General features: G+C 44.3%; 1 protein-coding gene across 1 annotated transcript in view; it reads left to right on the forward strand.

Moving 5' to 3' along the window:
- The window catches only part of naaladl2 (N-acetylated alpha-linked acidic dipeptidase like 2), a 125,214-nt gene that overhangs the window by 83,575 nt on the left and 19,095 nt on the right, over positions 1-22,544 (forward strand). The window contains exon 12 of the mRNA XM_030371719.1: positions 7,007-7,096. Coding sequence (XP_030227579.1) covers positions 7,007-7,096 — 90 coding nt within the window. The remainder of the gene's footprint in view (positions 1-7,006; positions 7,097-22,544) is intronic.

Below are 22,544 nucleotides of genomic sequence, written 5' to 3' on the forward strand. Positions count from 1 at the left end.
TGTGATCGGGGTGGAGGGAAACGCAGAGGGAGATATGCGCACCACCACGAGTTGAAGAAAGGACAGAGGCAGAGGGAGATGTGTTATGGATTGAGAGCATCAAGGTTAACGTCTTTACCTCGTGGGGGAGGGGGATGATGCCGATTGTGGAGGAATATTTGAATTGGACGTGCGTCAATTCGTCGTCATCGGCCCTTTGGCGCACGGTTTCCACGCTCCCCTTTGTTTTCCCCTGGCTTCTGTCACATTCAGGCCGATCTCTGCACACTCCTCTCTCCTGCTGCTTGCGTAATGATCAGCAAAGATGTGACAGGCGCTGTGCCTCATGTGCCATGTATGCGTAGTATGTCTCTTAATGAGGATATCTCTGTGCTAACAGCAATATGGTAGCGGAACAGGTCCAAGATGCTTGCATGTGGCAATAAACCTTTTTTTGTATCCGTATTTATTTTTAGCAGTTTTCTGTTTGTTTGGAGATGTAGCCAAATTCTATGTTGACCCTTTGTTGGATTGAAGAATAATAATTATCATATCAAGAGAAAATATTTATTGGTACATAAAAAGTTGCAACAATTACTTCCCTGTGCCATTCTTCGAATTTGGGATTTGATCCAAAGTGGCATACAGTTTTTTGTTGTTGTTATTTTTGTTGGGTGTCATTGATGAGCAAGTAGGGGTTAGGCATCTTCACGGATCAAGAATGCATGCCTAACTCATTAGCATTTATGTATATTGGGGCCCAAGATATTATCATTCTGGGGCCAAAATATTCAATTTTCTGCTTAGGTTTGTATCCCTCTACTATGATGCAATGCTAACTCACACATAGACACCTGGCCAAACTGCTACACTGTGTTGGAAGTCGTCGGAGGTATAGCCCGTCTTTGACTCGGCTGTCTGGCTAATCAGTTGCTCTTTTCAGGTTGTGTCTCTCCTGTATCCAGGTCTCATAGTAAGATAGCATGTAGCTGTGAGCGGGAGAGCAAGCGGGTGCCAGTCGCTACGAGGCCATCTAACGGTCGTCTCTGGCTGCCGCCGTGGCACTGGAGGGGACAAGCTGCTCTTGCCCAGTTATTGGGAACACTCTCACTGTGCTCCTCCAGTCATTGTATTTGAGATGATTTTGTTATTTCACGGAGGCAAAATGTCCCTCTGTTACCATTTTGTGGTGCGTTTATTTAACACTTATTCCGCCTCACTTTCGCTGCACTCTCTCTTTTGTACTCCGGCCTTTGCGAGATAAGGTTTTGATGAACATGTGGGCTCAAGCTGAATGTCATCCACGGTAACCGAACATGGTTTTATTGATGGGGATGAACATGGTTGTATTGCTGGGGAGGGTGTATTGACCTGCTCTAAAACCACCAGATTGTCCGCCTAGATGATTGCCACTGCTCTTGGCTCATACATTATCATCCCATCACTATCATGTCCTGCCATAGAGCCACAAACCTCCACTGCTAACCTTAGTCATTTATAAATGTCAGAAGAGAGCCCATTAGAATAGGAGAAAGACTTATTTCATAAGATCGGCGAGAATCACATGCTTGAATGTAGTTGGTTAATGCGTGAGCAGCCCTTCCTCTTCGATTATAATATGGAATCATTTAAACATGATCATTTCAATGAATGCATTGCAATACCACATTGCAATGGCCACTGCCATTTTGGGAGCATATGGCACTGGAAAGTTATGACAGTAGTAATCGCTATCAAGGGACATCTGCATATGAATGAAGAATCTGTCAGCAAAGGGACAATATTTTGGTATCAGAGGCATTCTGGTTTGGGTTTGTTGTTATTGACCTATCTTGTTTGCTCAGGCTTTGGTTGCATCTGGGTAAACAGTCCGAGTGAATAAAAACAATCACATCTCACCGTGTAAACTGGCTACTTGTGAAACATGCCGTTGTAGAAGATGTCTATCAACTCCTACTTGGAGGTGCTAATCTGACTGTAAACATTGTCCGGTGCGCAGAGGAGCAAGTCTTGGCCCAGACATCCGTTATCTGCCTGCACTGGAACCAGTTATATTGATCGTTCTACCCAGAGGTAAATCCCCATCAGACGATAGCTGATGCTGTCCCAGATTGTGTTGAAAGTAATGTTTTTTGGTCATTATTTAGTAAATAATCTTGAAATTATTTGTTATTACAGGGAGACAGTTTGTGTTTGAAACTTCCAAGGCATTCCCGATGCAAACCGTAGGAAAACAAACCACAGGTTGCGGTATATGTACATTGGTTTAGGAATTGACAGTACAGCATCTCTATTTAATCCTCACAGTATGGGAGAGGATTGCCAACAAAACAATGTTCCCTACCAGATCTCTAAACAAAATGCTTCTGGTTTGAAAGTGTGCCCCTCTGATTAGGGATGGGTATTGCCAGGTACCCCACAATTCAATTCAATTCCGATTCTTTAGGTCTTGATCCGATTCGATATTGATTCAATTCGATTTGATATTGACCCAATTGCGTCGATATCGATTAAATAATGCGTGCAGATGACAAAAATACCTAAATATTATATAGAACTAACCATTTCAAAATGAGTTAACCATTTCATTGTGCTTTAATTAGCAAAAAGGGAAACAAGATTGTATAGTATTGGAATACAAGATTGTATAGTATTGGAATACAACATTGTATAGTATTGTTCCTGAGCTAAAGTTGAAGCATAAAAGTAATAATCATGACATGGACAAATGTAAAAGTGCATGTCAATTTATGCATACTCGGTTCTACATTACAATGACTTTCTTTTTTTTTTTTACGGAAATAATCGATTTCACCTCTGATGGCGTCTTTCTGGTGAGGCAGGGCCGCACGCCATTGGGTTCCGCCGGTGCTCGGGGATCGGCTCTGACCCGGCGGTGCGCGCGGGGAGCGAGCAGCGAGCAGCGGAGCGGCGGCGCGCTGTTCCGGAGGTTTGGGGATGGGAGCTCTGGGTCTCCAGCCAGCCCCAGCTCCTTCCTCTCCCCGCTCGGGTGGCAGCCTCGTGGGCATGACGGGCCGCTCTCCCAGGGCTTATAGTGGGATCCCACCGGGAGGGGGGCGTCCCTCCCCAGCTGCTGTGGGGACGTGGCTTCCGCCCTGGCTGAGCTGTGTGATGCGTGCCATGGAGGTTCTGAGGGATTAGGGTCCGGAAACAACGATGGGGTTATTCATCTGGGATGCCTTTCCCTGTTGGGGCCAATCCCTTAGAAGCACTCTCTGCGGTCGGTGTTGGTGGTTGTGTTTGGTTCCCGCTGTCCAGCATGGGAAGGCGATGGGGTGGGAGGGATCAGGGGTGTGCAAGCGCTTCGTGGACCCCGGTCCTTCAGATGTGTTTTCAATAACGTTCATTACCATGTTATTATTTCAAGTGATTGACCTCCGTGTCCTTCCCGCCCACACCGCTAACCGCAGCCGGGTCCATCTCCCCACCTGCCCTATGGATATCCCTGAAGCCCCCTGCCATTGAGGTGCATGCTTTGGTAGCCCATGGTGACACCAGAGACCCGCAGACGCTATTCGCTGCTCATCATGCCAGGGGTCCAATCGGCAAGCTGCCACTGATAACAACATTCCAATATCCTTGATACTGCACACTGTGATTCTCGTATCACTGTCTCGAGTGTAATACTGTGTGTGTGTGTGTGTGTGTGTGTGTGTGTGTGTGTGTGTGTGTGTGTGTGTGTGTGTGTGTGTGTGTGTGTGTGTGTACCTTTCTGTTCAGATGTGTGTCTGTGTGTTTGTTCACCCCGGTGTGAGTGTGTGTACCTTTCTAATACTGTGCATGTGTATGCGTGCGTGCATGCGTGTGTGCGTGCGTGTGTTAGGAAGGAGGGCTGTACATATTTGTACGGCTCTCGGTGTCCTTGCCATTAGTTGCTTAGAACTAAAATTGCACGACTTTATCCTCTGCCATAACTTCCTTTAATTGATTTTTAATCAGATTTTACCGGCACTGGTAAACTAATACGCCCAAGCATCTGACACGTCTCCAAAAGTTTTAATACAAACACCTTGAACCAAGGTGAAAACCCATTCAAAACTCTGATCTAAACAAAAGATGTGCCAGTATAATGTGTTCCACTAGACCCAAGTGTGGGAAATGTGATGTTTTTTTTAAGTATCAATAATTTGCTCTGTTGTTTGTGTGAGGCACTGCATGCCTGATTTTAAATACCACCTTGTGTGAGTCCGCAGGGGCACATGATAGAAAGATAAGCTCAATCCAAAAGCTTTTCATCCTGTGTGAAGAGAGAGATGCCCGCAGGGATGATGTCTAACTTAGGAACAATGCATCTGCAGCTCAGATCTCATTAGATTATGCTGCTATTTGTGAAGGACCATGTCGAGGAGCGAGGCTCTTCTTTCCGAATACGAGCAGAGGTACAGCGGAAATTATGCATATTCAAATAGGCCCGAGTCCAGTTATTACACTGGGACCACACAATTCGAGAGAGAGCAGTCTTTATTAAAGGTGACATTATATCACCAGGAGTGAGTTTGATAGCCGTTACAAGGCTTTTTGAAAATCTGCCTCTTCTGACTTCACAAGTGGGCGTGTTCACCTAGATATATAAAGGATAGATGAGCAACGTTTGCTACAATCCACTGGGTAGGCTGGTAGACTGATCTATCCAGCATACGCGCAATTGTGATGTCAAAAGATGCCGATTTTCAAAATGGCTTGTATCAACTAATCACACTCACACCTGGTGGTATCATATGTCACTTTTAACTAAGTTATTGTAAGTGCGTTGGAGTCGACACGTTCCGGGCATTTAATTGAACGTAACATTTGGCTTGTGATGAGGCCGTTTGTAAATGTATCCACATTCAAGTGAGATGATAAAAAAAGCTTTGACTTAGGGTTTTCTTCAACAGAGGACTAATTGAACGGTCGCCCGCATGGTTCCTGAAAGTGTCAGCAAAAGATAAGTGAGGCATGAGACAAGAGAGAGAGGAAAAGTTTTTTCCAGAGGCAGTCGAGGCAAAATGTTCTTGACAGCTAGCGAGGGAGAGGGCTCTGAATTTAAAAAGCCACAGAGCATCGGGTGTCTTTGATCTCGTCTTTGTTTGACGCTATCCTCTCAGGGAGCTAAATAATAACTTTGTCTGAGGTCTGAGTAGCTCTGGCGCGATGCTTACCCTAGGGTTTACCTCCAACCACCCACCGCACATCTGGACCCACCTGCTCCTGGGTAGGGGAAGGGCGTGGCATGTTGTGTTTGACTATCTTTGTGCGTGCGTGGTGCACACAGATGGATCAGTAAGCACGGAAATGTACAAGTCTGCATATGTTATCGCTCTGGGCTATATGGAACGCCTGATGTGCCGATATTAAATAAATAAATACATCATTAATTAATGTGTGTGCCTGGGAGGGTGGTGCGTGTGTGTGTGTGTGTATTCATGTGTCTAAATGTGCGTTTAAATGTAACATTTAATTGTCTCTTACAGCAAAATGTAGATGTTTTTCATCGTCTTATGTGCAGCAGCCATACTTATAGCCAGATGCTCATGCTCAAGAAATCACAATTGTAGTCATACAGTACTCAAAAGAAAACCCTGCTCTACATTTTCCTGCCCGCCTAAGTAGAACTAATGTGTGAATGAATTAATATATTAATAATGTATACCACAATGTGCCTTGCACCAGAATCTCAAGTTAGTTCCCTGATATGTGTGCCTCATTTCTTATGTCTCATGTTCTTCTGCTTAATTTCTTCATTTAAATCCTCTGGATTTATTCAGATGAGTCAGAATTATTTATTTGTAAACGTTTGTTAGAGTTAAAAAGAATATACCCTGACAATTTGACGAGTTGTTTGAATTTGAGACATTTGAGTAACTGCTGGCCAGAAAACGTAGTTGGCGCACCCCATCCATTAATTATTAAATAAGAACGTGGTTAATTGATTGGCTCCAGCATGGCTGACTGCCCATACAAACGTGTGTAAGAAACTTGGCTCTGGAGCCTTATATGCACAAATTGACAGACTTCCCAGAAACCTTTCACGCAGTCATTGATTTTCAATTAAGTGTTGCCTACCGGTTTGCTAAAGACATTCTTATATTTTATTAAAAAAGCTACTGAGGTTGAGTAGTTTTCAGGATTTGTGCTATTGAAACCAAACCAATGGTTTGGAGGAGAGGGTTTTGCTTGTACATGTGTCAACTGGAAGATATTAGATGTGAGATATTGTGATCTTAACCCTATTCAAAACAAACTGATTACATATTTCCAAATTGAGGGTTTCAAGCGTGAAAGTTGTCCATCCAACTATGTTTGAATAGTAAGCTTGATTGAATCTTCAATACTAAATACTTGTAAATTATGTTCATCCATTTCTAACGCAGTTCACAAAAAACACAATTATCACATATTTCACAATTTCCCCTGTCGTGAGGTTGTTTGCATGAAACCTGTGTTTAAGATTATGTAATGTATCCCTGTGGCTAATTTGAGCATTTCTCATTTATTCTTTCATTAGGAAATGGAGTTGCATTTAATGTATATATTACTTACAAATCAGCATTGGAAATGTTAAGGCAAGGAAAAAATGAATGCAGAGGGTGGGTTACGTTCACTGCCTACAGAAGTTTGCTGGCACAGTATGATAAGCAAATCAAATATAAGCTTGGATTCAGCTGGTCTATGCAAAAGGACACTGCTTTGGCGCGTGTTTAGTTTCTTTGTGGAAATCATTTCCATCCCGTCAAAGTTAGCCGTCTAATTGCCAACAGCTGGGCACACAATGTTTGTTCACAGTGGATAAGCAGCGATCATTCCGTCGGGGATGTAAGCGATAAGAACAATAGCAAGATCCTAGAACAGAGTTAGAAAGCCCCATTAAATCATGTCTATGTTAACCTGATTTTCGTTGTTGTTTTTGTCCTTATGTGCTCATAAATGTGTGGGTTTGATGTCTACCATGATCCTAGTATTTTGCTCAACTACCCTCTGGCTCTGTCCCTCTCTCTTTCTCTCTCTCCTCTGTCTCTCTCTCCAGACTACCACCTATCTGTCAGAGGTCCAGTTTGCCATTGAGCCTCCTGAAACCCTTGACCCGCTGTACAAGTTCCATGAAACCATCGCCAAGGTAGAGTCCTGAATGACCATTCCGACATAAGTATCTTCAACTTGCTACAAGTACGTTATTCAGGCAGACAGATGCCTGCATGCCTCACTGACTAAATTCGGAGACAGGCCCTTCTCTCCACGTTATATTTGCCGATTTGAATCTTCCTAATCGTCAAAATCTTCAATCGCTTCCATATTAATTCTGAGATTTAACTCCAAAGATATAAATTATAAAATAAATTGTAATTATTCAATTAAAAGCAGAGCTCTGACGATCCACTTAATACCCTGCTGTATTTGCATTTTATTTTACTTTTTTATCATCCTTCCCTCCTTAATTTTAGATATAAATTACAATCTGTTTTGGAAGTTAGTCAGAGTTTTTTAAAGAGCTGTTTTCTTCAGATATGAAAGGGTTACTCGTGGTGTATACAAAATAATATCTGTGTGAGTCCGTCCACTTAGAGTGGAGGGACCTCTTGCTAAATCCAGTGAGAGGTTATGCAAAAACGTCTAAGAGAAAAGCCATCAGAATGGAAGTTTTTCCTTCTTCCATTTCAAATGAAATTGTATTAATGGCTACACACTTGGAAAGTCGTTTTCAACAGAAGTGCAAATGTGAATTTTGGGATGTGGATGTCCCTGGTGGCTATTATTTTGATGCACCATTTATAAACATTTGGGGCCCTGAAAATAAGGAACCTGATTACAAAGGAGGACCTAGAGAGACACAGGTGAGGGGACATTGGTAAGAGGACGCGCTGAGGACATCCATTGACACGGAAGGAATGCCTCATTAACTAGGGCACACAGACTGTGACTTCGTCTATTTTTGTTCAAAGTACAACTTTCTAGCTGCATTTCCCAAGTCTTATTTTCTAGCTAACTTTCTCTCTCTCGCTCGCTCTCGCTCTTCTCTCTCTCTAACACTCTATTTCACTTACTTTCTCTGTCTCTCTCTCCCCCTCTCCCTCTCTCTCTAACACTCTCTCTCTCTGTTGCGCTCTCTCTCTTTCTTTGTCTCTCTCTCTCTCTCTCCCCCCCCCTCTCTCTCTCTCCCCCTCTCCCTCTCTCTCTCACTAACGCTCTCTCTGTTGCGCACTCTGTCTCTCTGTCACTCTCTCTCTCTCTCTCTCTCTCTCTCTCTCTCTCTCTCTCTCTCTCTCTCTCTCTCTCTCTCTCTCTCTCTCTCTCTCTCTCTAACGCTCTCTCTCTCTCTGTTGCACTCTCTCTCTCTCCCTCCCTCCCTCCCTCTCTCTCTCTCTCTCTCTCTCTCTCTCTCTCTCTCTCTCTCTCTCTCTCTCTCTCTCTCTCTCTCTCTCTCTCTCTCTCTCTCTCTCTCCCTCCCTCTCTCCATCTCTCTCTCTCTCTCTCTCCCTCTCTCTCTGTCTTTCTCTCTCTCTCTCTCTCTCTCTCTCTCCCCCTCTCTCTCTCTCTCTCTCTCTCTCTCAGAGGAGTACGTGTGTATTGTTAGTGTCTGAGCTCAGGGGACTCCAGGACCAGCACTGGGTTATGCGCATCCATTTGTCAAATGTGGATTTGGACACAGTTGGAAAGGAGGGGACGAGAGTAGATGTGTTGAAATTCTGGAGGTTTTTGGAGCCAGATGGCACAGACAAGCCCCCGTTTCGCCCTATCTCTGCTTTATTCCTCTCCTCCATTTATTCATGATTTCACTTTTTTCTCCATCTAACTCCCATTGTACTCCCTGGATACTTTTATCTTGGCTCTCTACCCTGCACCCGTTTTTTCTTTCTTTGTCTCCCTCTTCTTTGTCTTGCATCTACCTCTCTTCTTTTCTTCCTTCATCTTAGTGAGACTCTTCACTGGCACTGGGGTTTCTAGTAGCAACGCTTTCAAGTATATAAGCCTGTTCACCCCGGTCTGATCTATTATAGTTGTATCGTTTTCACAAGTAGTTTAGGACTACACTACACCGGAGGATTATTATATTTGCCACATACTCGGGCCATGGTCTACAATCTACAATTATCTGCAATTAAACAGAAGTAAAGAAATTAGACCCAATGTCCCAAACTCAATAGAACTGAAAGTTAGAGCTTTTTATGAATGGATTTGGATTTTCTACTTTAACATTAATTAATTCTGATATAAAAGCAAAAGTATGTTATCCTTTTCCGTATACAAACCCTTCGAAGAGGTCTGATTCGTTCACACACAAGCACTTTAATTAATCGTACTTCCTTGGTAGACGGCCTATCCTGAGCATGGCAGGAGTCCTGTGGGGCGTGTACTTTAATGTAGCTATCCAAGTCATCCGGCCACATTATGCCTGGATCGTGTCCCCACACCACAATGAGATCCGATCACAATGCCAGCCTGACCTGGCACACCGGATCCCAATGTGACGAGATCCGATCTGACAACGTCCGCACCTGACAGTAATGTAGAACACTGTAGCTGTGTTGAAACTGAACCAATATAAAGTTTAACTCAGCCAAAGGTCTCAGATGAAACCAAGAGTTTTCTACAGTTTGCAGTTGACCTTAAATACATTGGCCTGATGCCAAATCATCCATCTCACTCTAGGGAGATATTTATATACTTTACTCTATCAGTGTACACAGTTTTTTAGCTGGGGATGTCTGCATTGTATTGATTGACAGCTATGCTTATAGGAGAAAAGATGCAAGGCAGTTCAACATAGAGCAACGCGAGACATACAAAACAGAAAGGGCAGAAAGAATGTACAGAAAGTACATTTATAATGTTATTTAACATAGACGCTTTGCCTACACTTGAGTTTGGATGAGGCACCTCCTGAACACCAGTGACCTTTCCTAGCGCCGTTAAAACCTCAGACGGGTGAACATGGCGTAAACAGTGGGGGCGTCTCATCAAAAAGCTTTTCTGGTGGAAGCAGATGGCAACTCTCCGCGTAGTTAATGCGGCTCACCGCCGTCTCCACGTCCCCTTGAACATGTAGGTCAGACTCTTAGCGTTCCGGGGTCGTAGTCCGGTTCATAAATATTTATCTCAGGTCAGTCGGAATGGCTTCTGCCAGTCTCCCTTTCTCTGTCTCTGGCGCTGTGTCTGTCTGCAGTTTCCCTACCTGTCTGTCGGACTGTATATTTGATGACAGTTTTCTGCAAGGTTTAAGACGCTACATTTTCAAGGCAGTGAGAGGGCTCACGAAGGCCTGGTGTGTGAAGGTAACCTCGGTCCCATGCATTCTCATCTCACCATGGAGAGCGCCTTAGAAAGAACGTTTTGAATGTGCAGATAGTGGCCAGGGAGAAGGAGGAACTTCCAAGGGAGCGATATCCGTTTCCATTCCAATGGTTTAGTGTTGAGAGGGGTTTCCTTAGGCTGCAGACTTTGCTTTCTCAAATTCTTCATGAACATTTTTTTATATTTCTTCTGCTGGTGGTGTTCTTCTCGTCTTTTTCCTTTTCCTTTCTCTCCAGGGACTGTTAACCCAACGTACAAAGTAAGAGATGGAGAAATGCGTTTCGGTAGTGAGAGGGATCATATGCTGTCCGATAAAATATCGGCCAATCTCTACGAGATCAAATTGATGGCCTGTTTTCACAGTACAAGTTTCTCAACAATTGTATGATATCAGAACTGTACAATACTGTTTGATCGAGAAACAATTTTCTGAAAGTTTCTTGCCAAAGGCAATATTTTGTAATAATATTCAGTTGATATATGTTTTCTGTTTGAATTCATCTTAATTCAGCAGAGGTGTATAGATGGTAAGTTTATATTTCATATGCTAATAGTTGATAGATACAAGAGCCAACCTGGAAATAGGTCAAAGTTTATTTTGTAGTTATTCATTTATACATTTTCAATGTATAAATACCTTTTCACCTTGTTGTACCAACGGCCCAAACAAAGAACAGCCGAGACAACATCCTTAATTAAAACATGTCCCTTTCCTTCTGCTCTTTGCACTTTATATATATATATTTATTATGTATTTTTTGAGAAAGTATTTCAGGTTTGTTACAAACCCTGTAAATAATTCATAATGATCCCATATATTTTTTTATTTAGGACCTAACTGCACTTGGCTTTTATTGCAGTGAATACAATTTTCCATTTAATGTCGAAAGATATTTTGTAATATTCAGTTTATATACATGTTTTCTGTTTGTTTGAATTAATCAAAATTCAGTAGAGGTGTATAGATGGTAAGTATATATTTTGTACGCTAATAGTTGATAGATACAAGAGCCAACCTGGAAATAGGTCAAGGTTTATTTTGTAGTTATTCATTTGTACATTTTCAACCCGTTTTTGACTGGCTACTCTTTTGGAACAAACAGTGTGAGTCTGAGAGTACCAAAAATTGTCTTTGTGTGTGTGTGTGTGTGTGTGTGTGTGTGTGTGTGTGTGTGTGTGTGTGTGTGTGTGTGTGTGTGTGTGTGTGTGTGTGTGTGTGTGTGTGTGTGTGTGTGTGTGTGTGTGTGTGTGCGCGTTTTGGTGGGGGCAGAGAAGACAGATGCGGCATCACTCCCCTGCAATTTATCTCCGCAGCCAGTCATTCATTCACTCATTCGCCCAGTGTTTATGGCCTAGTTTACAATGCATCCCCCCCACACACACACAGACACACTTACACACAAACACACACACACTTGTGCACCCAATAAGTAACTTCGGCGGCTGACAGCCCGCGAGTCCCTTCTACCTGTGACACCCTTCCCTCCAGAGTTGCTATGATGTCGTTGTCGCGCCGACTGCAGCGGCGACGGCGGTTGGTCCGCGTCGCCATGGTGACAATCTACTTTATCACCGGGTAACAGGAGGTAGAGTTCGGGAGTGTATTTGTCTGACTCTGTGTGACTCTGTGTGACTCTGGGTGTGTGTGTGTGTGTGTGTGTGTGTGTGTGTGTGTGTGTGTGTGTGTGTGTGTGTGTGTGTGTGTGTGTGTGTGTGTGTGTGTGTGTGTGTGTGTGCGCGCGTGCACAAGGGAGGAACAAGGGAGGAAGAGCGACGTGCGTGAGCATGAGACGTGACAGGAGGTGTGCAGGTTGACAGCCTTTGTAATGGAGGAGCGGGTCATTTGTTAGACGCACTGCCGCGCTCCCGCGCCCGCCCGCACGTCTGTCTCTCTTCATCACCCCCCCCTTTCTCTCTTCCCCCTCCGAGCCCACCCCACTACCATCCCCCCCCCCCTCTCTCCCCCTGTCCTCTCTTCCTTCAAAATCCTCTCTTCCATATTTCTTCTACACTCACCTGTCTGGTTCCACCAGCTGCCTCCTCCGTCTACACCTTCGCTTCAGGCCTGCTCTTTCTCTCCTTCTGTAGGCAAACACCCCCCCTCACTCTCTCTCTCTATCCCTCACTCTCTCTCTCTCTCTCTCTCTCTCTCTCTCTCTCTCTCTCTCTCTCCCTAGCTCTCTCTCTCTCTCTCTCTCTCTCTCTCTCTCTCTCTCTCTCTCTCTCTCTCTCTCTCTACCTATCTGTATCTTTCTCTCTCTCGCTCTCTCTCGTTACCATGCTCGTCCTCCCCCATCTCTCTTCCACATCAAATGTCTCCTTTCTCCCGCCCTACTCCTAGGGCCTGATTTAGCCCCTCCATCATCAATCAGGGTCCTAATGATTGTGTTGCTCTTGGCCTGTGACTGTGGTCTGTTGTCCCTGGCCCAAAACAATCCAAGAGCTAAAAGGAGGGGGTTCAGACAAACAGACCTCCCAGATATGGCCGTTTGAAAAGAGGGAAAATAAATGTTCTTCCATCATTAATGTGCTCATGTGAGCGAATGGCACTTCATCAGTACAGTTCAATATGTTGTATAGCTAAATGTACTCAAGAAAAGGAAAATATTTTTTTTCACGCTGTACCGGGCCCGGTTTCCCGATAACATTGTCTCTTGGAAGACTACGAAGACTCCTACGTTTAGACTTATCAAAGTTGTTTACCTCTATAGGCGTGGTTCCCGAACGGTCTCTTCGGAGTCTTCTTAGGGAACACTCCTTATGTCGTTCGTAAACGGCGCTGTCCAGAAAGAACGTGCTGAAATCAATTGCTCAGAGATCAAGTTTCCATTTCATGCTCAAAATCCTTCTAGTAGGCTTAACATTTATTTAACTATGGGGCGATTATAACATCCGTTATAACGTTATAATTGAGCCCTAGCAGGCTTCAGAGTGTGCACCATCTGTGCTCACCATTGTTTCCTTTGTTACCCCTCGGTAAGGTTAGACGCGTGGCTCATGGTTTCCCTATAAAAGCCTTCCATCTCTTCCCAGCCCTGTTAATTATTTTACAGCACAGAGCCCAGCCCAACAGGGGTCTTCCTATGCACCCTCGCAATCACCCTTTCTTTACATTCCCCTAAATACCTCTGTGAGTCAACGTTACTCTCTCTCTCTCTCTCTCTCTCTCTCTCTCTCTCTCTCTCTCTCTCAAACTCTTTCTCACACCGCCAGTGAACCGCCAGGCAGTACAGCTTCAACTTCCTCTCATGCCAATTAGGCCCAAAACACATTCATAATGAGGCAAAATGGCACTCCAACTAAAATAGTTAAAAGATAGATGTGAACTTATAGCCCACTGATGGGTTTACACACCCACACACGCACGCACACACACACACACACACACACACACACACACACACACACACACACACACACACACACACACACACACACACACACACTTAATCCACATGCCCACATTTATTCACACATGCCTGCACTCATGCATGCACTTATCCTCTATAAAAAGACAAAAAAAGGCTAGAAGATGGGCCAGGCTATGGTTCGATATTGACCCATGTGCTCAGGTAGCCAGTTGGACTAAGACCCACTCTCCATTTCCTATTCATTATTAAACCACAGAATAAGGCAATGTTACTCCTACAGCATCCAAAAAACCCACTGCAATACAGCCAGAGGCCTCCATGCCACACAAAAAAACACATTCTAGCTTGTCTTTTTTTTTAACCAAGATATGTTTTGCTTCTGTTTCCCTCTATTTTCCTTGCATTCCCTTCTTTTAAATATCATAGATGGTATTGCATGTGCAGATCATCATCCAGATTTCACACACACACACACACACACACACACAGACACACACACACACACACACACACACACACACACACACACACACACACACACACACACACAGAAACACACACAACACGCTCGCAATGCACTCAAAGTCACACGCATCAACAATGGGCCTCAAGAAGTGTCCGATAAAATATTGATCGGCATTACCATTTAATCGATGGACGGACATGAAAATTCAATGCAGTCCTCTTGAAGCTCAGCCGGCAGGGCCTCCCCACGGCACGGCTGACGGAATGGGATTACGGGTTTGGGGGCATGAAAGCGTCTCTATGGGAGGTCATCTGGAGAGACACACCAGAACAGATTCAAAGACAGGCTGCTTGCACAGGGAGAGGGATAGTCAGCTAGTGCCTGTGTGCGTCCGTGCGTGAGTGCGTCGTGTGCTTATGTGTGTGGGTGCGCGTCGTCTGCGTACGTGTGTGGGTGGGTGCGTATGTGTGCGTGAATCCGGATAGGAGGAAACAACAATGAGTGAGTGACTGACAGGGGAAAAGGGGGTCTTTCATCATGTTGGTTGGTGATGAAAGATGCAGTGTGGGGGAAACAGAGGCCCGTCCTCCGTTGAGACACACCTTTGGTGTGTGTGTGGTGTGTGTGTGTGTGTGTGTGTGTGTGTGTGTGTGTGTGTTGCCTATCCCTTGCTGTCACCGGCGATCACAGTCCATCAGTCGGTCGCACAGCTCTTCGTCAAGACAAAATGTTGAATAAGCATCTAAGACACACACAAACACACACGCACACACACACATAAGTTGCGGGGAAACAGAAATCCGCTCATACTCTCTCATCACCTTCATCCACTCGACGAAAATCACCGCTTTCTGATTCAGCGTACACTGACAGAATCCATGCAGATTTGACGCCTCCCTGTCCCAGCGCTGTCAGGAATCTGACATGAAGGGCCCTACCTTGAGAAAGGTGACCTACACAGGCAACCCACTTACAGCATTGTACATTGCTTTTGTGTCCTACATAGAGCAGTCTTTATTGATTACCTCTTTTTGTTCAACAAGGGATAGGGAATTCCAGTAGGCTTGGGTAAATTGAAAATTGAAAGTGTAGTGCACTCATTATGAGTCACTACAAGTATAGGAAAGAAGAAATCCCAAGATGTTAAACGATAAGCTTAACATCATTCAAATTCAATGTGTTTCAAGTTAACTTCTTTCAGAGTCAGTTGCCATCACGCATTGTTTTTGTGTTAGAGGAGAGCCCGAACATGAGCCTTGATTCAGATTCAGAAGAGAGACACCGTGGAGAACAGTATGGAAATTCGCTGGCAACACTGCGAGGAAGTGATGATTGAAGCAGTGAAAGTGGCGCAGGGCTGGGCCGGATACAGCATCTAGCACAGAGGGAAACTGTTGCTGCCATGGCTGCCCTCCGTTTGTCTTTTCTTTGCAGCATCTTCGATTCCCTTCTTCTACTGCCAATGCCTTAGCCTAGCTCTCCCCTTCATCCTACTGTACCCCCCCCACACACACCACACACCACAAACACATTTTACCCAACCCTTCTCGTCCAATCACCCTCTGTCTTCTGCAATCTATTTTACAAGCCTCTTGCCTATCGCATGCCCGAGCATGTAAACATCCCCCCTCTCCACCCCATCACCCCTTCTCTCTCCATCTCTCTTCTTTTGCTCCCCTTGCTACATCCAGAAATACATGTGTTGCAACTACATTCCAAAGCATCTTCACACTAAATAATGAAAAAGGCCTGGGCCTGATTGCTACGCTATCCTGACCTGTCAAGATCTAAAGAGGGTGAGGAGCGTAAAAAAATACGATAATCAAATACTAAGCCACAGGGGGTGCACCAAAACATCTGCCCTACAAATGCAGTTTATTTATATATATATATATATATATATATATATATATATATATATATAATACACCCACACAACCCCAGCAGTAGCACCCAGCTTTGGCATGGCACACTAGTTGCCGACGGGCATCCAGTCTAGTCTCAAACAGTCTCAAGTGGTTTACGCGGGCGGATGTTTAGCTTTCCGCACGACTCGGTGACGTGCCGGGGTTGGACAGGGAGGCGTTCCGAATCGTGTTCGAACACGGGTAGACGCGTGTAATTAATTCATTCGCCGTAGAGTTGCTGCATTGTTTTTTTTGCTGACATATGCAAATGGCACGGCCTGTCGGGGCCCCGCGTTTAATAAGACAAACACAGCTCCGGTGCGCTGGGAGAGTCTGGAGCAGCAAGGTGGGCCGCAGACGCCAAGGTCACCCCGCGGGAATGCCTCGACGCCAGGCGGCTCTCCTTGAAACACCTTGGGCAGTCTCCCTGTGCCCACACTACAGTACTGAAGTACCCTATAGTACTCGACTACAGTGCAGGGCCCGGTTTCCTGATAACGTTCTCTCTTAGCGCGCTCCGAAGACTCCTACATTTAGACTACATACATTTAACATTGTCTCTTGGAAGACTACGAAGACTCCTACGTTTAGACTTATCAAAGTTGTTTACCTCTATAGGCGTGGTTCCCGAACGGTTTCTTAGGAGTCTTCTTAGGGAACACTCCTTATGTCATTCGTAAACGGCGCTGTCCAGAAAGAACGTGCTGAAATCGATTGCTCGGAGATCGAGTTTCCATTTCACGTGCGGGTGCATGACAGCGTTCTAAAAAAGATTGCAGTCTTTGCGAATAAAACCTTGCTCGAAATTCTTCTAGTAGGCCTAAACATTTATTTAACCATGGGCGAACCTAGCATAGCCTACACTGAGTTTAAAAAATATATATAGAAAAATAGACATTTTAAAATGAAAACTACATTTCGAATAGTTTATTCAGCTTATTATATAATACTATTTACTCTGGCACTGCTTTGCTTTTTATCACCTGTAGGGGTCTGTGTGCGGGCTTTGCGCAGCGCCTGGCCAGTGTGTGCTTGTCAGGTGAAAGCTAAATGTCAAGGGACAGAGGCGGTGGTTGAAAAAAGCCATTCGACCACTTGACAGTTTTGTTCATTTTTTGGTTTGTAAAAGAAATTCAATATTTTTTTGAAGTTGCGAGTTTTTGCAATTGTTGGAAGCGAGTCGAGCTGACCTCACCTTGCTGTACCCACGGCCAAACAAAGAACAGCCGAGACAACATCCTTAAGTGAAACATCTAGAAACTATAAGTACTTTCCAATAAATTACTTTTTCTTACAGTTGTTATTCATAGCTACACCCATTTAGAAAGGGTTTATTCGATTTACCTTAGAAACTATGGAATTACTTACCTGGTAACAACATCCGCAGGAACCGTTTTCCTCGAGTGTCATGGTACATCTTCTTAAATACTGGGTACGAAGCCGTTTGTTTCCATGGTGTTACTGCGTTTTTACCGTATAATTTGTAATAGATACATTCCATTGTCCATGCAGTAAACTGGAACTTGTATCATGTACGTTCTGCAACGTTACTAAGTAAAACATGACAATTTACCCAGTAAGTAAGCTGAAACTGTACTGTAAAAGGAAGCCTCGTTTGTTTCCATGGTATTACCAGGTTCTTACCATATAATTTGTAATAGATACATTCCATCTAACCTACAGTACTTAAGTACCCTAGTAACCTACTGTTCTCAAGTACCCTACAGTACTACACTACAGTAATGAAGTACACTACAGTAATAACCTACAATACAGTACTACACTACAGTAGTCAAGTACTCTACAGTACTAACCGACAGTACTCAAGTTCCCTACAGTAGTCATTTACAATACAGTACTACACTATAGTACTCAAGTACCCTACTGAACTAACCTAAAGTACTCAAGTACCCTACAGTACTATCCTACAGTACTCAAGTACCCTACAGTACTCGCCTACAATGCAGTACTACACCACAGTACTCAAGCACCCTACTGTACTAACCTACAGTACTCAAGTACCCTACAGTACTCGCCTACAATGCAGTACTACACTACAGTACAGTACTCACCTACAACACAGTACTACACTACAGTACTCATGTACCCTACAGTTCTCACCTACACTACAGTACTACCCTACACTACAGTACTCAAGTACACTCCAGTACTCGAGTACACGCCTGCCAAAAAACCAAAGCTTGCACTGAAGTATCGTCATGACCGGGCGATGCAGTGGCCTGCTGTCGTGCAGCATAAATCACATATGCCACCCTTAAGTATTTAAGATGTAAACAATGGGGCTGGTTCTCATGTTTGGCCTCGTACTGCGCTGCTGCAGCCACACGGAGACTGGCAGAGCCATGGACGGATTGCATGTTTGACGGCTCCTTAACCAACAACAATCTGGTTCCTCAGCTATCCAGATTGTCTCTTCACCCCCCTTCCCCCCCACTCAGGAATTACACACATATGCAGACTCCCGATGTGACATACAAACAGGCCCCCTACACACACACACACACACACATATTGACACAGACCGACAGACACACACACACACACACACTCACTGCCCATCTGCCACACTAATGGGATGGAGCAGAAGCTGCCAGCCACATCTTATAGGGTGCATATGTCTGAGCTGTGCATGGTATATAGTTCTAAGCCTGGCGGGGGTTAATATATCTAAGCCATGCATGCCTAAAAATGCTGATGCTGTGTGTGCTTGCATGCCGGTGTGTGTGTGTGTGTGTGTGTGCGTGTGCGTGTGCGTGTGTGTGTGTGTGTGTGTGTGTGTGTGTGTGTGTGTGTTACGACACCCAGGATGATCCAACGGGATGAGAACGGAGACTGGTGAAAAACAAAAGGATCTCTGCTGAGTTCCAATCACTTTCTCTCTCAGTGCACACGCAGAGTCCGAATAGAGGCATTGTTAGGAGTGTATCTCGTCCCACTGAATTGGCCTACATTGTCTCTCGCCCGTAACAAGAGGCCATTCATTGAAGTGAATCTTTTGATAGTCGGGGAAACTTGAAATAAGTGCAGATTGCAGAACTGCAGAGGAGAGAGAGGAAGTTATTAAATTAAAACAGAGACAAATGCACACATTTAATTAATGCAGTCAATTAATACTGCCTCTGTGCTACCCACATCTGATTTTGTCTATCGATGCATTGATTACCCGATGCTATAGACATTTCATCAACTCCTACATTTATTACCTTTCCATTTTAATTTCAATGTGGCCAGTTCATTTAAAACTCGTGCCTCGTGTACAACCTACCGAAGTTCTCCCATGTGACCCCCCTCTTCAGGGACCTCCACTGGCTCCCTGTAGTAGCTCGCATCAGATTCAAGATGATGGTACTGGCATACAACGCAATCGATGGAACTGCCCCTGCCTACCTCCAAGCGTTGGTAAAGCCACACACCCAAGCTCGATCCCTCCGCTCAACTACCTCAGGTGGACGTCTGGTACCGCCATCGCTAAGAGCAAGCAAAGTCGATCAACAAAGTCACAACTTTTCTCTGTTTTGAGACCTCAGTGGTGGAACGAGCTCCCCACCGATGTCAGGATCGCAGAGTCGCTCACCAGCTTCTGCAAAAGACTCAAAACTCACCTGTTCAGAGTTCACCTCGACTCTGCATAGCTACCCAGCCCCTTCCGGCCACCATTGTATGTTGTACATGCTTTCACTTAATGTACGCACTTATTGTACGTACTTAATCTAAAAGAGAGCAGTATATTGTTTCACTTCAAAATGTACTTTGGTCACTTTGGATAAAAGCATCTGCTAAATGCTAAATGTAAACTGAAAATGTTTTGAAAATTACGGTTATTTTGATTGTATTTTTAAATAAAGTAACTAATGGCAGCTATTGCTTGACACCCATGGTTGGCCCTATCTCAATGCATTAATGTGGTCAAATTATTATTATTAATTGCATTATTATTATCATATATATATATATATATATATCTTTGTTGTATAATTATCATTGTGGTTACGTTGGTTCATTATAAATCCCTTTATCCCAAAACACGTGTCCACTGCGGACCCAAACCACCTTTTTTAATTTTATTAGTTTCAAGACTTCCACCGAACCCCTGACCGTCAATCTGCACGTCCCTCTCTACGTCGTTCACCCGCCTGTCAGCTGCACATGTAAATAAACTAAATCAAACTCGTACTGTACAGTAGCCTATCTCAGCCGCATCCTTACTCAATGCGTTATGTAACCGAACTACGCGGAGCATGGTTTATTCATGAGGCTTATTTTGGCCCCGAGAACTGGATGTTCTAAATCAGAGGAGGATCTCTCTATCTTCCACCAGGCCCCCCCAGGGGCTGTGCATGAGAACAACAGTAACAGAATAATCCCTGGACTAAAAGCAGCGGAACAAGAGAACAATGATCTATGCAAAGAGGGACCGATTAAGAAACGCCACAGTAAGGCGATCATCATTATTATGTTCCGTTATTCTCTCAACCAGACTGAATTCAGATATGGGTTAGGCCTTCACACCTATGCAGTATATACATATAAATACGTATATATATATATATAATTGTAGATATGTATAATAATGTCTGTGTGTTTTAGTCAGTCTGTGTTTGTGTGTTTGTGTGTCTATGTATTTTTCCCTGTGTCTGTTTTGTCAGACTGTGTGGGTCTGTGAGACAGTTTGTGTGTCTATGCTCTATTCAATCTGTGTTTGTGTGTATGGGTGTGAGTTCCTGAATGCCTTAAGGCTTAGCTGGCCAGCGTGTCGCTGGAGAGCCCTCTGCTGTTAAAAGATCCAGCTACCTGGCCAGTATCTTCTCTCTCTCTCTCTCTCTCTCTCTCTCTCTCTCTCTCTCTCTCTCTCTCTCTCTCTCTCTCTCTCTCTCAATCCCTCTCTGAGCCCGTCTCAGTCCTGCGCCTTCGATTTAATTTCAATTGGATTGCCGATGCATTTGCTCCCTTCTCCGTGAGAGGCTGTAATGTTACCGAATGTACTTCACACTATAATCTTTCAAAATCCTATTAGCAAAGTATGACTTTATTTGAAATCAAATGCGTGTTGCGACGCGACTAATTCTGGTGCGTTTCCACAGACACCCAGCCGTGTACCCTTGCCGTGCGTCTTTCTCACTTTCATCATAGCTGTAAGGCGCGACAGTAGTCGTACGTACGATGAAACTCAATCCCCGCTTTCATTCTCCCCGCCGCCCCTGCCACACCTCCTCTCATTGTTCACTCTTCTTTGATTTTTTTTCAAATACGGAAATGAACGCATCGCAAAAGCAGGGGGTTGCGGTACCTGCAGACAAAGAGAGAGAGGGGAAGGGAGGGGGGGGGGGGGGGGGGGGGGAGTGGGGAGAGGGGAGAAGACCATGAACGTTAGATTCAGAGGTGGGGGGGGGGTTGGGTCACCATGATGAGGACACCGAATGGGCATATTCTACAAAGAAATGTCAATCGAGGACAGGAGCAGAGACGTGTGTGTGTGTGTCTGTGTGCATTTTATGGTGGAGCACCTCTAGTGTAAACCGAGGAGAGATTCCTTCTAGGTCAACAATGGCCTGAGTCAATGTCTTCTCCTAATGTCAACATATCAAAAATTGATGTAGCAACATTTGTTCGGGTTGGACAAATCTGTAAGTGACATTTTGAGACTGTGCGTCAGCACAATGGAATGTGCTGCTACTTAGGCCAAACCTGTGAAGCTTTGGTCTGGTAAATGTCATTATTATTAGTATTATTGCCATCAACATTATTTTTGTGATAAGAGAATGCAGCCAAATGTCAAAGTGTCTCTCTCTCTCGAGAAACAATACCGGGTGGTCACAGGGTGTCCTGCCCGAACAATTAAGGACATCACTGAAACGCTTTGTTTGCATTGAAGCTGATTGCTGTCATCGTTTGGTGCAGCATGCTGAATTCACAGTTGTAATTAGCCAGGACGAAGACAGGAAGTAGCAGGTAAAGTTAGGAGTTGTGTGGCTCTTTCACACTGAAATAACAAATAATCCTGACTCCCCAATGAGAGAGTGCATTTAGTTTATTTGCTTCTTAAAGAACTCTGTGCCACTTAAGTTGTGAACTTAAAAAGTGTGTTCATCTCTGTGGCTACTTTTTCAGGTATGTTGGTATATAAATCCCCATAATGATGTACCAGAGACTAGATAGCATACGGCTTGCTGAACGTGTGTATACCACTGTTCATTTATCCTGAACCCTGCTGCACGTGATCAATTACATAGGATTGGTAGTTGGCATGCTGAATTCAGCATTAGATATGCCTGCAAGGATCCATATCTCTTTGCTGAACGGCTTATAGGTAAGGCAGACTGGCAGACAATCTAGCCGGCAACCAAATATTTGTTTTTGACTTGCAAACTCTTACGTGTGCGAAGACAATTGGCTCCATTGTCCGATGTTTTGCTAGCATGCCATCGCACAGATACTCTGGGACAAAGTATGTCAAACTCACTGACAGAATGACCATTAGGTTTCCAGGACGACAACAACAAAGTTTTACTA

The sequence above is a fragment of the Gadus morhua genome, chromosome 12 (genome assembly GCF_902167405.1).
Source record: "Gadus morhua chromosome 12, gadMor3.0, whole genome shotgun sequence".
Classification (NCBI taxonomy): Eukaryota; Metazoa; Chordata; class Actinopteri; order Gadiformes; family Gadidae; genus Gadus; species Gadus morhua.